The sequence below is a fragment of the Stegastes partitus genome, unplaced genomic scaffold (genome assembly GCF_000690725.1).
Source record: "Stegastes partitus isolate 25-593 unplaced genomic scaffold, Stegastes_partitus-1.0.2 Scaffold447, whole genome shotgun sequence".
Lineage (NCBI taxonomy): Eukaryota > Metazoa > Chordata > Actinopteri > Pomacentridae > Stegastes > Stegastes partitus.
The window spans coordinates 432,118-450,182 of record NW_007578178.1 but is presented as its reverse complement, the minus strand read 5'-3'; the positions used below and the strand labels follow the sequence as shown (position 1 = coordinate 450,182).

Genomic DNA, 18,065 nt, shown 5'->3' with positions numbered 1-18,065 from the left:
TTGCATAGCTGCTGGGCTGTGAGGGGACTTTTACGTCATGGCTGCTCTTGTTATTGCTGAGCCAAGTTCCCACACTATTATTACAAAATAATGTTTGTCAAACAGTTTCCTTGAACTGCTCAAACACATTAGAGTGACTCATTTTCATCCAGTGATTTAATCCAGTGTTATTTATAGAGCGCCAATTCACAGCAAAAGTCCAATAAAATCTGTGTCAGGACCTGAGAGCCCAAAACAATGCACCTTAAGAAAACACATGCAAACAACCAAATTCAAAAATAACACACTTGATAGCACATGATTCAGAAGAAACACAGTGACTAAACACAACCAAATACAGAAAACTGTCCGGGTCACAGAACCCTGGCTATTTATCCCAAATGTTCAGCATCAATATGTCGCCAACGACAGACATAAATTAGTGTCAAACAGCTCAGCTCTAATTTGGGATCATGTCTGGTGCCTCTGGAAAGCGCAGCTCTAGGAAACAGGATGTGAGGTTATTTCTGCTGAATCCAATTACCTTCCTGCTAATGCACAGTCTTAGCAGTTGGTACAGATTAGGAGCATATGCAGCTGAGACGAGATTTCTACTGTCGAGCTAATTCAGATTTTTCCAACCTGCGCTTCATTTTTCACGAGCACAATGGGATCAACTTTTTCATGGCGATCAAATCATGGAGTAAGCGCCTGTGGTTTGTTCCTCCTTAAGGAGCTCTGCAGAGATTAGCGCGGTGTCAGAAACAGTTTCTCCTCCTGCTCTATTGTGGAGCCAGACTTCAGGCATTAAACGAGTGTAAAAATCAGTATTGTCTCTGGCACAGATTACTACTTTGCACAAGGGTAGTTTTGCACTTGGAGAAAATAAGAGTGTTTGACACAGACGTGAGTGGTGCGTTTAAGGAGAGCAGGATTTAGCAGCTGTAGATTAATGTTTCTGTGCCTGAAAACATGTTGGCTCAGTTTGAACTCTGTCCTCATGCTGGCAAACCTCACCTGCCCGAGGTACTCGGCACAATACTGCTGGAGTTAATCCCAGACTGACTGATATCTGCTCGGACTGTGACCAGAGGGACTAGACAAGTTCACACTGCACATGCTGTATCAATGCAAACTGAATGGAGGCGAATGTAAGCTGTAATGATCTGAAAGGTTAAAAGCAAATGAACAATTCTACTAAATTTGTTGTTTTTGTTTTTCTTGGAAAGCACTGGTTTGGGTTTCTCAGTTTGAAGTGTCATGTTGGTAATTAGTGAAAAAGAGGAAACAAGCAGCTCACACACAGCTCCAATGTTCATAAGAGCAGCGGTGCTCAAACACAACATCACTCTTTAGGGTGCAGTTCATAAGTTAATATTGGAGCCCCATAGTTTTCAAACCATATTTTCTTCTTTGTCATTGTTCGCTCATTTTTGCCTCCGTACCTGCCTTTTTTTGGATTGGATGTGCAGCCACAGTTCTCGTTGGTAATTAGTACAAATAAAAAGAAAAAAAACAAAACTATAGAGTTCATGAGTTCAGATAGAAAATGTCAAAAAACTGTCACATTTTTTTTAAACAAGACTGAAAGTCTGCAGCTGTGCTCTCGGCTCAGCATTAGAGCTGAATGGCTGCAATTATTTTGGCAGATGTACAATTGTGAAATGAATCACACTTTTAGAGGGAATGGTAATTTGCGTATTTCTTTTCCACAAAAAAAATCCCAAAAAAGATGTGATTTCTGCAGCAGTCTGTGCCAAACAAGCATGCTCCCTTACTACATCTGAGGAATATGATTTAAGGCAGAGTAGCTCTGTAGCACCACAATGCTTCCTTTATTATAGTACTTTGTGACACATTTTGTGATCAAAAATCTGCAGCTTCTGTAATTTTGATATTGTATTGACAACATGCTAACATGTTACAGTTACAATGCTCGCAATGCTAATGTTTACTGTCTCCATTTTGCACGTTAGTTAGGGCTACCAAAGTTAGTACAATGTGTGTGCAAAACTGTGTTGCAATCCATCCCATAGTTATTCGAATATTCCACTTGAATTGACATTAACAATGCACCAGTGGGCTCAAGCAGGAATGCACAGGTCAGGTCCTGATGCAGGTTACTCAAGGCCGAGCAGCGTGTGCGTCTGTCTGTCTTTATCAGACTGAGCTCTGTTACACTTTTAGCTCTCAAACCATGTTGTTTGGCTCATGAATGTTTTTAACATGATTTCCGTGTGTGCTGCCTACGGTGTAGACAAAACTACATTTAAGAATGTGTCTCGGCAATATCCACATAAATCTTGATGTATATCCATTATTTGCATTGTATGTTTAGAATCCATTGAGAATATTCTACATCAGTTGGTTCAACCGTTTGAATACTTACCAGTGATACACCAATAGATGATGGGATGGATAAACAGACCTGAGTGGATGCCTGTCCATCTATAATATAGATGGAAAGAAAAATAGATGTTCACTACCTATCAATAAATCATCTATCATGGAAAGTGATAAATAGATAATATCCATATATAAATATATTCATTAATTGTTCCATCCATGATAATCTGTCATGTTCTTAGCTAATTCCAAAAGTCATTTATTGATCTAAAGGGATGCAGGTATTACAGGTCATGCAGCTACATTTTATTCATAAAGCTTAGACACCGATGAACTGAACTCTCTTCGTTTCAGGGGCTCCCAGTCCTTCCACTGTACCCTCTATACGAATGAGGTCACATGGCTCAGAAATCCAGTTTAAGCAGGCAGCATTAAGTGCAGCAGGAGATGAGACCTGAGGGGGGCGGAGCCAGCCTGACCAGCTGAACTAATGGCATCAATTCACTCACAAGGATATTGCTGTCAGAACAACGATGTAAATAAATGTTGGTGCACATACTGATGTGGTTTACAGGCCTGTCTCTACATTTGTTGCATTTATTGTTCATACTGTCTGTGCTTTTGATAGCTTGTGGAAATAAAACCCTTTACTTGTGTATTTTCTTCTACTGTCTCTGTATAAAACATCTACAGATACACAAAGAAAAGCTTCTTCTGAAGTTACAACATTCCCTCTGTGCTTGTTTCAGTCAATTTTACAGTTCATTGTATTCCAACAGAAAACATTCAAACTCTTCAGTCCACCGGGGAGGGGAAAGCAATGGAACGGGGCTGGAGCTAAAGAGAGAGAGAGAGTCTAAACGGATTATCATGAGGCAGTTCAAGAGAATGTTTCTCATCCCATTGCTGGCCATCATCAAAGAAAGCCCCGTGTTCCTCCACAGGGAAACACTGGATTAGTTGCTGAGTTCTGTCAGTTTCTAAGCAAGACAGCTGCCTGTTCTGCTGCTTCCAAGAGGACAAGTTTTCATCAGGACATCAAGAATTTTTGGAAATCCTGTCGGGTTTTCCAGTGGAATGATCGTACAATGTGACGGACGGCTGTTGGGAGTCGCGCACGAGGGCAGAATCTCATGGATACTCTGGGACTTGTCTAACTCCATTTAGTGAAAATGCAGGTTTGACACATTCGCTAAATGGGAAACCCTGCAGAGATTTATTTTTATCCATGACTTCACCAGTCCAGAGCGACTGCCATGGATCATGCATGTGATCAAACCTTTGGTGTCTTGCGGAGTTCAGGGGAATCCTAATCTGTACGGCATCCCGCTGAGATTAATTCAGCAATGACGAAGGACTGGCAGCAAGTGTGATGATCTCATGCCTCCCCTCTGACCTCTGTGGCCTCTGTTGACCCTGTGGAAATCCAACGGAGACGTAAACTGATCTAAGTCAAGAACCTGGCAGGATTCGATCGTCTGGCGGGTAGAATGCGGTGCCATGTTGCGGAGGGTCGGTGGACATAAACTCTAGGTGCTCCTGGAGTTGTCCCGGCTCCCCACAGAAATTTTAAGTGTCTGGAGTCAGGGGAGTATTTAAATGGTGTTAATAACGGAGGAACAAAGTGGAGGTTCAAAGGTTCAAGAGAATGGAGTGGCGAGAGGAGTTGGAGTCAGCGAAATTGAGTTTAGAACCAGCACAGTGGCTATGGATGCACCTGTCATCACCGCGGTTGACGAAGACGGGCAGGAGTGTGAGGTGTCAGACGAGGAGAATAGTGAAGAAAGCGAGGTTGATTACACGAGGAACTATTGGGAGGATGAGGACGATATCTACCAGGAGTTTGAGGAGTTGGACTTCGAGTCCCTGCCGGATCGTTCGGACACGCGGAGCATCGCCTCAGACGATTCCTTCTATCCTCCAGACAGTTCAGTTGCCTCTTTTGCCATGTACCGTTCGCCGAGCCCCGACAGCCCCGAGCCCATCTCCTTCTTCAAGGCCTGCAGCAACAACAACGCCATCATTGTCAAGATTATGATCAGGCAAGGAGTGACCGAGGAGGAAGTGAAGGAGACGGACAGGAACAGAAGAGTAGGTGTTGAGGTTCACTACATTTGAATATGTTTGGTTTTCTGGCACCTCTAATGCTAGATTCAATCCAGGCATGTCTACATATTGTTTACAGACCAACTCTCTTGGTGGAACCCAAGGCGCCATGTTTTTTCCACTTGACTAGTCAGTGTGCTGGCGATACACAATGTTCCATTAGCATCAATCTTGAAGGGCTCTACCAGTGTTTAGGTGTGTGCCCCAAGAGTCATGTATGCCTATTCTTGATCATTTATCATTGAATTCTGTAGAGTTTGCGGTAGGTAGTCTACGGGTGGGTGACAAAGTGTCTTAGTAAAGTGTCTTGGCATTGGTTCTCTCCATCTATTTGCAACTACTGGAGGGATAGACATCATTCTTTTAAAAGCAATTTCCTCATTTGGTGTTTTGATGACGGTGCTGAGACTCCTGTCTAACACTACAGTGACCCGCCATGCCCTTTGGATGGAGCATTAATGTCCTGGAAGGTCTGCTTCATGCTCAGGCACAGAGAAAGTTCATCATTTATACTCATTTTTTTGACAACATTCTGGTCCTCAGATCATCATCAGGTAAAACTATTTAGCTGATGAACATCAGGCAAACCAGCAAGTATGTTTTTCTCAGAAGAAATATACAGCACAGAGTTTAAAATGTACATCAAGTCCTCATTAGTTGAAGTAAACTGGCTAAATGTGTTCGGTCCTTTAAAATGTGATGATATTTTTTGATGCCATCGCCTTGTGTGTATAGTTTGTGGAATATCTGCTGTGATATGGAAGTGATTCAAAACAATCTTTGACAAGTCATAGAACCGACAGTAAATAGTCAAGCAAGATGCATGCAGTTCAGTAGTAGATAAGTTTAACCCCACAAACGATGACATGTTCTGGTAAGCTGAGATGGAGAACAACAAGTACTTGGACCATGACTGAACACAGATGTTTCTGCCATCAGCAGCCTCCAGGGTTGGTTTCTAACATCTGGTTCTGCTTTAGATTCAGTTTCCAGTCAGCAAAATATTGGATTTAATCAGGCTTTGACACTTATCGCTTTGTTTTCAAATCTTTCATGTCTGTTAATTATTTTTTGGTAGTGAAGTATTGAAAACATGCAGATAACATTCGCAGGCTTCTGTGTAAAGCTGCGTTCTCTGATTAAAATGACTGACATCAGCGGCGGTGAAAGCTAAACTCACTGACTTCTGATGGAAGGAATTGATGCTGAATTCAATTTAAAGTGCCATCAAACCCCAACTGTAGCAGCTACACCAGGTTTCCCAGTCATGTGGTCTGAGTGTGGTGCATCTCCTCTAAACCAGAAAGTCACTGAAGGTCAGATGCTGGAGGAGGGTTCAGAGCAGTTGGTTAAGCCTCCAGCGACAGATGGACAGAATAAACTGCACAGTGACAGTGTCAAGAAGCAGCTTGCCACCAGAGCTCAGCTTTTAAAGGGCTCACTAAGACATTGACCTCAGCACTGGGTAAGAGATACTGTACGCTTACAGAGCTGGGACAGACAGAGGATTGTCCTGACACAGTAACGTCCTTCGGTACGCCGACACTGTAAAAAACAAATATCAGAAAACAATAAAACAAACAAAAAAAATGATTGAAAATCTGGCAACCAGGGTGTAAGAAAAAAACAACAACATTGTAACATAGCAGCATAAAAATGAAAAAAACTACTGTAAAAATAATGGCAAACATATGTGAAGCAATCCTTATTTCTAACTATTATCAAATATAATTATAATTTCTTTAAATACAGTGAGATTGTGATTTTTATTTGTAGAAATACAGATATTTGGTGTGAACATTACTTACAGCTTTGTTTTGTTTTCCTGTGATTTTACTCGCTATTATCTGCAATTTAACAAAACGGGGAAATCTATAAAACAAGTTTGAAGGTGGCTCGGTGGTTAGCATCGTTGCCTCACAGCAAGCAGGTCGCCGGTTCACATCCCGGTGAGGACACCTGGGATCTTTCAGCGTGGAGTCTCCATGTTCTCCCTGTGCAGCGTGGGTTCTCTCCGGGTTCTCCAGCTTCCTCCCACTCAGTTCAAAAACATGTTGAGGTTAATTGGTGATTCTAAATTATCCGTAGGTGTGAATGTGAGTGTGCTTGGTTGTCTGTCTCTAAGTCTGTCTCCAGCCCCCCATGACCCTAGTGAGGATTAAGTGGTGTATAGATAACGGATGGATGGAAGTTTCAGAGGTTATTTACTGCTTTTCAATACAGTTTTTTTTTCAGATAACAGCAAATATCTGTAACATAAATTGTTTTTTAATTGCTGTTATAAATGCAGTTTAAAGTAGTGTAAATTTAGCATCAAATGTTGCAAAAGAACAAATTGTGATTTATAAAAATTCAGATTTTTGATATGGATTTACCATTCAGCACATTCTTTTTTTTTTTTTACATTTGCCATTTAAAATAGTGTCTTTTTTCCCCTGTGAATTTACTAATTATTTCTGTACTTCTAAAAAACTGGGGAAAATATCTGTAAAATAACAGTAAGCTGTAAAAAAGGTTTATTTTTTTCCCCCAGTGTAGGATTGCGTTTATATTGGATATGCTGCCATAGAGGGGGGACAACTGACGGCAGATGATCATGGATAGTGTAGTTTTTAGGACTGTAAAACTAGTCAGTCCAACCCAGTTAAATTAAATTGGACCAAATAAGTTGGATGAACACTAACAAATTACATTGACTTGATAAGCATAGTAGGTTGAACCAACTCAGTGTACTTGGCACCATAACTTATTTCTGAGGGTTGGATGTGATGTAGTTTAATCAGGTTTACAAACACTGATGAGTTCATTCTGCTGCCCTTTGTTTAAAAATGACCTCTGGGTGGAAACTTTTCATGGATTCAAAGCTCTACTGAATCAACCATCTCACAGTGTGCATCCTGATGAAGCAAAAAGGAAACACAGACGAGTCATTTATTGGGCTATGACTACAATCTGCACACCATCAACTAGACTGGCCTCCTGACTGCTGCTTATACCGCCTCAGTCTTGATGTGCATCTAGCAGCTGTGTGGCCAGTTCATGCTTTATTTATGAAACCTTGGCATTTATGTAGGATAATGAACGTGTCTGCTCTCCCATTAGGGATAACGAACGCTGTCTCTGGCCATTGGTTTGAGGTCCTCTTTGTTGTTATATTTCCAGTGTGAGTGCAGCTCTGTTGTTTTGAGCCTCAGACTACCAGGTTTCCTTGTGTTCGCATTTATTTTGGTCACAATTCTGCGTAGCATCTGATAATGACAGGATAAAGGATGGAAGTAATTTAGAGCTGCAACAATTAGTTGTTTAATTAGTCAGTTTTTGGACAGAAAATTAATCAGGAACTACTCATAAATGAATAATTTGCTGGTTTCAGATGCTTAAATGTAAAGATTTGATGCTTTTCTTTGTCATCATTCAGGTGAATCTGAACTTTCGACTCTGTCACACAAAACACGACACTTGTGATGTCAGAAATGATGAGTTTTTGATATTTTCTAAACAAAACAGTTAGGAAATGATCGATAGATTAATCAGTCATGAAAATAATGGCCAGTTGCAGTGCTACAACATATTTTTCTATAAATTCATGTCACTTTCGTTGTTTGGGGGTTTTTAATTATCATCGTGAGCTGCCTTTAAATCAAGTGGTAGTCCAGCACTGCAAGCTCCTTTACTGCCCAGGGAAAGCAGCACAGCGCTGAAGGCAAAATAGTGCTTTTTTTTTTTTTTTTAAAGGGAAGGTAAAAATTTATTATTGTCATACCTCATATGAGAAGAGAAAGCAATATGTGCTTAACTTTTCTGTAGATGGAGGTAGAATAGTAGCTACACTGTACCAGGAGTAATAAAAATCTATGATTGATTGCACTTTTATCAACTTAAAATTAGTTTGAGCTGCCGAAATATGTATCCCTACCTGATGTCGTGAAGTTTAACACATAAAACCTTTTTTATTAAAGTCGGCCTCGATGTGTCCAGTAACCCTGGAGAAGGAAAGTCACTGTATGTGGAGTAGGACTGCCTGGGGTGGCTGCTGGTTTGGACTGGAAACAAACCGCAAACCACTGAATGACAAACAGAAATCTGAAGGGTTGCTGTTACCTGTCGCCTCATTTACAGCTTTTGCTTTCATCTCAATGTGTGATTTAGTGAGACAGGAATGTCACTCATTTCTAAAACCACTTTTTGTGAGAGATGGCTGCTGTTGTCAGGCTACACTAGCAGGAAGAAGGTGGACTTAGATAACCTTACATCCTGGAGGAGAATGTGGTCATGTTGCATTTACATTTGGGTAAAATCACATCAGAGATAATTTGCAAATGAACCCGACCGCTTGGGCCTCATTTTGATCACAAGAAGCTCTGAGTTCATGAACACCTTTTAATTCTTTGCACATCCTTTCTTGTCCAGATGTGACTGACTGACAACTCCTGTAACTCGCCTCACTGCACTTTTCTTTTAACAATTTTGGAACAGGACCGATCTGTTGTCATAGCTGATGGGAATTACAACTAACAGACTTACATTTTGTCTCTATGAGTTGGCTTAAACTTTAAATCAAGATGGACTAGAAAGTGTTAAGTTTTAAATGGTCTGCATCTTCAACATTACATCAACTCATTATTAAATATCGCCTATTGTTAGTTTCACTGCTTTTTAAATAGTGTATCTCTCACATTGTGTGAACTTTTGCTGATCTGATGTCCCCAATGACCCCTCTGTTGACTTTTTTGATGAGGAAATATAAAAGAAAAAGTCATGATTTACAGTCTAATAGTTCCCAATCTGTCTGTGAGGCCACATATTCAACAAATAATAGCATAAATTAATGTCACTACTAATATGACTACTAATAAATGAAAACATGCAAATTATTAAAAAAAATATAAACGATGAAACAAATGATAGAAACATGAACAATGAACACATATAGATCACTGTTTCCCACTGAAATATGAGCAAATCGTCCAGTAGCAACTGGGCAGTTTAGTGCTTGGCAAGGGACCACCGACCAGCTGGAAATCCATGTTTACTCTGAGTTTACACTGCAGTACCACGTGTCTGTCTGTCTGTCTGTCTGTCTGTCTGCTGCACTGTGAAAAAGCTGCCTTTGCCTTTTACTTTGCTTGTAGAATCACCGCAATGATTTTTTGGTCCCGTGGAGAAACAATTCTATAGATCCGTAAATAATTATCATTTAAGTTTCACTGGAGTTTGGAGAAACCATTTTAAAGAGTCAATCACAGACAAAGAGAGATGAAGATAAACTCAACTCTTGTCTTTTTGTGTTTCAGTCTGGCCTCATCATGGCGTGTTACCATGGCTACATCGACGTGGTCATCGCCCTCTCTCAGTGTCCGTACCTGGATGTTAACTGGCAGGACAACGAGGGAAACACCGCTCTCATTACTGCAGCACAAGCAGGTAAACGCACCTCAGACATTTGAACTGAATCTCAATATTTTCGAGATATTTTTAAAACTTGCATTGTGATAGCTATCACAGTCAGATGAAACAATGATGGAGAAATCAAGTTTTTTACCTTGTCATCATATCCATATTGTGGTTTTTTATATGCTGGAGGATGCATCATAAGTGAAATAAGCAGTCGACACCATAGCTTAGTGTTTCCAATGACCATCTGTTGTGCAGCGTTGATACGCAGAGATGAGTGATTTGGGGTTTAATCAACAGCCAGAGAGGGACTTTAATATCAGAGGCTTTGTTATTGGTTATTTGTAGGACTTCTTCCTCCTTCTAATGATACTTCCAGGACAATAATTTCTTAACATTTTAAGACCTATACTCACACACTTTATTTCTAAGAATGAGCCGATGCCACTGTTATTTATGAATGGTGAAAATAAGCTAACCAGTGGCTAATTTAGCTTAGCGCAAAGACTGGAAAACAGCTAGCCTGTCTTTCTGAAAAGGCAACAAACTCCAGCTACAAGCTCATCTAAGGTGCACCAAATAATATGTAATAATAAAGTGTAAAAACGACAATTCAAAGTTTTATAGCAGTTTATGTGCCTTTTTAGGTGGGTTTTATGACCTTTGGACAAAGCCAGACTTGCTGTTTCCCATCTCCAGTCTGTGCTAAGCTAGCTGTACGCTACAAGTAGCTTCAGATTTACTGTACGAAAGACTAATTAGCCAAACGAATTGAAAACACTTGTGTAAGTGTGCATACAAGAAGTAGGGACCATATAGACTTCTATACAATCAAACTCATTTTTGCAACCAGAGGAGTCGCCCCCTGCTGGCTGTTCACGTTTTACACCTGGTGGCTAGCTTCAAAATGTATATACAGCCTACGGTCACAAATCATTCTCGTTAATTCAAGAAAAATAACCTATTTTATTAATTATTGCGTCATTAATTAGTGAGGACAGAAAATCGTTTCTCTACGTAAGTTTGAATATTTCATGATGACTACTTTATATCTTTTAATAAGGTTTTATTTCATCCCTTCATCTTTCTTCTTTACCAAGTTCACACACAATCTTTTGGCATTTTTAGGCCCCAGACCAGCAATACTTTACAATACTTTTATGATCCTTTTATATATTTATCACAATATTACTTTACAATACCATTTAAAATATTACCAAAAAATCTCTTATTCAGTTAAATTTGTCTCCAGTAAAGTATTCAGCCTTAAAAGTGAAGAATTATTTCACTCTTGTCCACATAATGAGACGTTTTACGGCTACAGCTGTGGAAGGAAAAGTGAGACAAGTAGATATAGTTAGTTAATGTTCAATAATTGACATTAGTCTGCTGATTTTGTGACTTTTCTCCAACTTGTGCTACTTTTACCAAGAGTCATGACTTTTATTTTCTGCTTCTGAACTTAAATGAGGCTAGAGAGACATCAAGACTTAAAGTATGAAAACAGAAGAACTTGTATACTCATTCAATTCCAGGCTGCCTAATTTCATTCAGGTGAAATGAGAACATTACACCTGTGTCCCAATATATGCATCCATACGGCCATAAATAGATTCGACTTTCATCTGATCTGTCTTTATTTTCTTCATTTCTTCTGATATATAATTTACAGTTGAGGAAATTTCCCTGCATAGACCTGAGTCAGAGACGTTTATAATGGGCCCAAATTAAAGCTCATGGCACATTATGAGGTCTGGTGCGTCCAATTGCAAGAATCACTGTTATTTGCCGGCATAAGAAAGTACCATGATAAGTAATTTCATCGTGATGCAGCCACATGTATCAGACATGGCGCCCCGGCCTCTCGTCTGCTAACGATGATGAATGGCTCACTGTGGCCCGTGATGAATAGCTGCAGACTGCTCTTCATTTTCTGCTTCATTAAAAGAAGTATCGATCCCCTTTCACGAGAAAATACTCTGCAGCACCTCGGGGGAAACAGGTGACAAAGACTGTGAGTCCACAGCGCCGCAGCACACAACAACGCAAGCTGAAAAGCTTTTCCTAAAAACCTCCTGCTGTAGGTAGAAGGTGTCTAGACGTAGTTTGGGAGTTAAGGCCAGATCCAGGTCACGATCCAGCATTAAGCAGCCTCTTCACCCTTCTATTCAACATGCGTCTAGTTGCATCGCTTTAATTAATTCCTACATTGTGCTCACTTTAAAGAATTCCAGGAGGTCAGACTGTTTGATTAGTCTTGATTTAGACAGTATTTGCTCACTGAGGAACTAGACTGTGAATATTAAAGAGGCTTTGCTGAATGAAAAAGCTACAGTTTAATCCGCAGTTAATTATTTTTGAAAGCAGGTTGCAGCTTTGGCACAAAACTGTCGACTTGTGTTGACATGTAGAGAACTGTTGTGCATATATGTTTAATTTGTGTTCTTGAGTTACTAATTTGGGCATTAACAGACCATCATATAAAACAGTATTGTTGGAATAAAATATGGTTTAATAAGCAAACTTCTGTATTTAGTCACACATTTCCATACAAAAACAAAAGGCATGAAACCAAAGGTCCAACATTCATTTCTCATATTTCACTTGTTAGCCCCGATTCTTTAGTTGGAAGCCCAAGAACAAACGGGAGAAATCTGGAAATGATTCACATTTATCTTCTTGGGATGGGACTGCCCCGAGCAGAGGTTGGACTTGTACGCAGCCGAGTGTAATTGGCCAGTTACCAATGACGTGGATAGGCATACCTCGTTCACGCTCTGTCCACGTTCTGAAAAAGTGATAAGCATCATGTATGGATGTTACTGATACGGCATGTATCTAAAGCAACAATCCTAACTGATAGAATAGAGAAGTTTCAGTTGTCTCCTGGTCTGTAAACCAGTTCTAACCGGCCATGTTATCTTCAAGGACGTGCATTGTGCTCAGTAGAAGAAACAGGATCATAGGTTCAGTAGAGAAAGACAGATTCAGAATACATGATAGCTCAAAACATAGCTAATTATAACACACTGTACTAGAGTGTAGATCGGGTGTATGTGAGAAAATGCTAACGAAACCTGGTCAGTGTTTCTAAAACATGTCAGGTGTGTGAATGAAAAAGAACAAGAGCGTCTTCAATGTGATGACCTACAGAATGCACCAAAGAAAAAACAAAATGAGATTTCATTAATATGAGATCCAGATCTTAAGCAGACTAATGAGACAGGAAGTGGCAGCATATTGCCAGATGATTCTGGACTATTATTTTTTAATAGTTGGGTAAAATGAACTTGGAAGGACGGTTATAGTTTGGACTAGTTTTTCCAATATTATTGTGGCCGTTTTGTGTTAAGGAGATTTTCAAACTGTAAGACGTACTCAGAGGGAAGATGTAAAGTAAAGATAGTACATCAGTTAAAGGAAAAGGTACATGTGCTCTAAAGACAACAGGAGATGAGTTTTAGTGTCATTATAACTCAAATCTGAAGAGACCTGTTTTTAGATTCAGGGGGAATCATCAGGTTATTTTTAAAATTTATTTATTTTCTGAGTAACTGCAGTAAAGTACTGACAGTTTATAGTACATCTAATGGTATGTAGCAAGCAGGAACTGTTATCGATCCAGTTTTCTTTATTTTTCCCAAATTTTCTGCTAAAGCAATTATAGGCTAGAAAAGGTTCGTTTATCTTTTACTGAGTGTAACATTTTCTAAAGTACTTAGTTGGATAGTAACATTACTCAGTGACATTCATATCGTCCAGTGTCTCAAACAAAGGAGGAACACCTTTAAGCCTGTTTCTGCTAATTGATTAAACTCCTAAAAAGTCATCTCTGTGCATCAAAGTTACATATTTAGAAGCTTTTGTCCATGAAAATAATCCCCTGCTGCCTTCAAATGGCTTAGATGTAACTCTACACTGTTGCTTCCTTTAGAATGTGCAGATCTATTGAGTTTCTACGGAGCCCGTCTGGTGACATCGATAAGAAATAAAAAATAACTCGTTCCCACGCATTAGTAAATCGTAGGAACGACATAGTTAAATTGTGGCCTCGCATTACTAACATGAAGAAACAAGAGAAGTTGTGGAGCAAATTTCACAGTGCGGTCATACCAGCTGTCGATGAAGGATAACGGGCGGACTTGCATGAAACATGGAGCATTTTGATTTGATTTGATTTGATTTGAACCTTGGAATGAACTACACCGATATCCTGCGATCTCTTGCGATGAAACACCGTGTGATAGTTTTGTCGTTCCCACGCATTAATAACTCGTGGCCACGATTTACTGATGCGTGGGAACGAGTTATTTTTATTTCTTATCGATGTCACCAGGCGGGCTCCGTAAGTTTCGGCCTCCAGGTCTAAAAAGTTAAACCATCACAAGCGATGCCTTAAACCTGTATTAACAGCATTAGCCTCTAACAGCCAGCAGGGGGCGACTCCTCTGGTTGCAGGAAGAAGTCAGATTGTATCAAAGTCTGTTACAAAATGAACCGACTTCTTTCAAGATTTGTTACCTCAGTATATGGTTTGTTGGAGAGGACCGTCATTTTCGTACTATTGAGCGCACCTGAATATAAGCCGCACCCATTAACTTTAAAAAGAAAAAAAAACTTGGACATATATATATAGGCTATAATTACTTTGTCACACACTTCCTCAGTCTCTCTTTTGTTGACGCTCTCAATGTCACTTTCGTCTTGAGGAAAATTCGTAAAAAAAATCCATATATCAGCCGTATCATTGTTTAAGCTGCAGTGTTCAAAGCATGTGAAAAAAGGAGCGGCTTATAGTCCAGAAATGAAATGAAATGAATGAATGAAATGAAAAATACTTTATTTATCCCAGAAGGGAAATTCAATAAAATGACGGCAAGTTCTCCATTACTAGTTTCAAGACTATTTGAACACAGCATGATGTTTGTTTAGTAAATTCTTTTCACCTTTAGAGTACAATAGACGATACAATAAGGTATGACCAATGTATCACCATACGTAGCGTTCTCCAGTCAGATCCATCGCTCACTTGTTACACAGAGTTTCAAAAGACTAACATAGTGATGGCGTCAACATCCAAACTCGAGGCTTCAAAGCGGGAGTCCACAAATCAATGACTGATGTCACAGTTTTATTTACACTATACTTTTCCAACTTACTAATGGACACTGCAAGGCTACAGTCTGCGTAACTGTAGCAAAAACTTATTCAGCATGTTTTCATAGAAATGTCATATGATGGAAGTAAAGTGGAGGTGAAGTGTTTTTATATAGATTTTTTCAACAAAAGAGTGTCTGCTTGAAAGCAGAAAAGTATGGACGGACTGTATGTCTATAAAAGAAGAAGCTTTAGGTGCTAAACTGAAAGACGTGTGTGTTTGTCCTTGGTCTGCAGGTCATCTGTTCATCTCCAACTATCTGCTGAACTACTTCCCTGGTCTGGACATTGAGAGGAGGAACTGTCACGGTTTCACGGCGCTGATGAAGGCTGCCATGCAGGGCCGGGCTGAGTGTGTCAGAGCGCTAATGCTGGCAGGTTTGTACACATTTGTTCACATTTCATTCAGTGACATTTCATCAAGGAAGCAGACCAGCCACCCGGAGAGGAAACACGTGAACCTCGGCTTCTATCCTGCATCTGAGTAGTGCAGACAGCACAGTTACATGGTTACAAACACACAGAAATGCGTATATAGTCGCCTTAAATCGACAGGATCTGTTCTAGGAAATTAACTAAAAGTGAGGATGTTTTATAAAATAGTGCCACACCAGTTTTTTGTCAGGGCGGGTTTCGCCTGTGACGTATTGAGTGACGATAAAAACCTCCATCACTGATCTTCCCTCCACATCACAGCACCTCCATGTGTCTTTATGCTTCCAGGAGGTGATATCCAGGCACGGGACTACAGCCGCAGAATGACACCCAGGGAGTGGGCTCTCTTCACTGGTCGATACGAAACAGCCGCCCTGATGTATCGGCTGATGGCCAAACCCTGTGCTGAGCAGTTCTGTGACTCCTTCTCCTTGGAGTGGCCCATGCTGGAGGTTAATACGTTCCTCTGGACTTCAGTACTACCACTGAATACTTTGTCAAATTTCAAATTATGTTCTTTTTCATGTTGGTTCCTGTAAACTAAAACGTTTGATCTCCTCCAGGAGATGGTGACCCAGGCCCGAGAGCCGAAGTCCTGCTGGAGACGTTTGGTCAACTTCATCTCCTGCTGCCCTTATAGGTTTTACATCAACAACAAGGTGAACCCTGTGGACGATGGCGTTCTTGACCACATGGTCCGGATCACCACCGGTGTCTCCAGTCCGTTCATCGCCACCGGTTGCCGCACCGTCTGCCCGGGCAGCCCGCCGTGTGTTGGGAAGCGTCGTCACGCCGTGCAGGAGATCCTGAGGAGGCAACGGGTGGCCGACCTGAAGCGCTTGGGCCCAGACAGACTGAACAACTACAAGAGATTTTTCCAGAACTCGCGGGTCCTCCTCATCCCAAAGACAAGGGATCGGCGAGCCAGCCTGCAGCCTCAGCTGCTCAGCGAGGTGGCGGCGGCGTCCACGGTGGCCATAAGACGAGCCAGTCTCCTGCCGCTTAACATGCTGAGGAGAAGCAGCGTGCGGCCGGGCCTCGTGGTGCCCAAAGTGAGGCTCTGCAAGGCCCCGTCTCCAAATTTCATACCTGAAAAACTCAAAAGGAGCAGCAACCACAACAGCCTCCAGGTCCCCAAGTGGGATTACAAGATGAAGAGAATAGAGAAGAGGCAGGAGGAGGACAGGCAGAGACTGCTGCCTCTGAAAAAGAGGAGGTGAGGGGAAGGGGGAGGAAGACGGAGCAACACGACACGCTGCAGCTTCAAAAAGCTTCGGTTGTCTTGTTGAAAATCCCTCACATGGCTCCCACTCTGCACAGTGTTGCAGTCCTGGAAGTTATTCTGAATACGACTGCTAATTTGCTCCTTTGTTTGCTAGATTTTGTTGCCTTGTTTCTACTTGAATTCACACACTTCTTCTGTGTACGTTGTGATGCATTGTGGGAGAAAAACTCTACATACAGCGTACAAATTATGTACTGTGCTACCTTCTCTGGCATGTCGGCAGACGTACAAGTGCTAGGCTGTCAGAATTCTCAGACTGATTAGCCGACCTTTAAAGGTACCCTGTGGCAGACTCAGTTCTACGGAGGTAAATACATTTTGCACCTACAGTTGTCATTTAGTGGTAAGTGGAGACTCCCGCTGAGGGTTTTGTCTGGTTGATCTAACTATCGTGCAAAACTGTGTAAATTGAAATTATGCTGCACTTGGGCGCCTCCACTAAAGCCTGCTAATGCTGCTTATTGCCCAGATATCATCACATAGATATTCAAATAGGGTTGTAGAGGCTGAAGTCAAGACAGACCATGGACACCACAGTAACATTATCAGCATGAAAGTTGTTCTAAAGACTCCAGCCAAAGTTAGCAACCCAGCCGTCTTAATTTGAACCAGCTCACTCCTGGTACCGGACTCCCCCCGACAACTTGCCCCGCAACTTTAGCAAATACGAGACAACTTCAGTAAAGAAAAGCCTGTGCAGGTCTGTGTTAAATACCCAACTCATCCACACAGTGAGCTCTGTAGTTCAGGATTTAAAACCACAGAACGCTAGAATATTCCTGACAAAATGATGCCATATTTTGCCACGCTTGTTGAAGTTTCAAATCAAATCAAATGCTGAAGTTTGCCTGAGACATACCTTTGCTGTCACCACACCTTGACATATCGTTATGTGTATTTGCACATTACGCCACATGTGGCAAATATGAACTAAGCTAACAGTGTTCGGTGGATGACGATCACGTTGAGGTGTCTGCAAATGTTAGCAATTTTGCTCTGGATCTGGGCCACATGTAGCTGCATAGCACACGTTTATGAGTAGTTCCCTGTCTTGTTTGTATAAAGTACTCACTCGCAAAGATTCACATGGGCAGCAAGATTCATATTCCTGACAATGGTGAAAGGCAGCAACACAGGTAGAAACACTTGTGTTGCAGTTTATTTCAAGCATAACGAGCAGAAAAGAAGAAAACCAGATGAAAAGACAGAAATAGAGAAGGTAGAGATTACTGAAGGGCGGGAAATGGTTCAGAGAGAAAAAGACGAGAGTCCCCGCTGAGCTGAGAAAACGTAAAGGACATGTTGGGTAAAAGTTGCAGCACGGTGGAATCTGACAGTCAGATTTACTGGAGAGGAACTTAAA

At 41.0% G+C, this 18,065-nt stretch overlaps 1 protein-coding gene across 1 annotated transcript; it reads left to right on the top strand.

Moving 5' to 3' along the window:
• The first annotated feature begins 3,924 nt into the window (after positions 1-3,924).
• Positions 3,925-16,637, top strand: ankrd33bb (ankyrin repeat domain 33Bb). Its single transcript, XM_008286298.1, has 5 exons — positions 3,925-4,416; positions 9,726-9,855; positions 15,220-15,360; positions 15,706-15,869; positions 15,981-16,637. The coding sequence occupies exons 1-5, from the start codon at positions 3,925-3,927 to the stop codon at positions 16,635-16,637; spliced, it is 1,584 nt and encodes a 527-aa protein (XP_008284520.1).
• The last annotated feature ends 1,428 nt before the right edge of the window (positions 16,638-18,065 follow it).

Bases quoted from the DNA above. Each gene is read 5' to 3' on its own strand.
- ankrd33bb (XM_008286298.1), top strand. From the start codon at position 3,925: ATGGTGTTAATAACGGAGGAACAAAGTGGAGGTTCAAAGGTTCAAGAG. The intron at 15,361-15,705 runs GTTTGTACACAT...TTATGCTTCCAG, and splicing joins CAGAGCGCTAATGCTGGCAG to GAGGTGATATCCAGGCACGG. The intron at 15,870-15,980 runs GTTAATACGTTC...GATCTCCTCCAG, and splicing joins TGGAGTGGCCCATGCTGGAG to GAGATGGTGACCCAGGCCCG.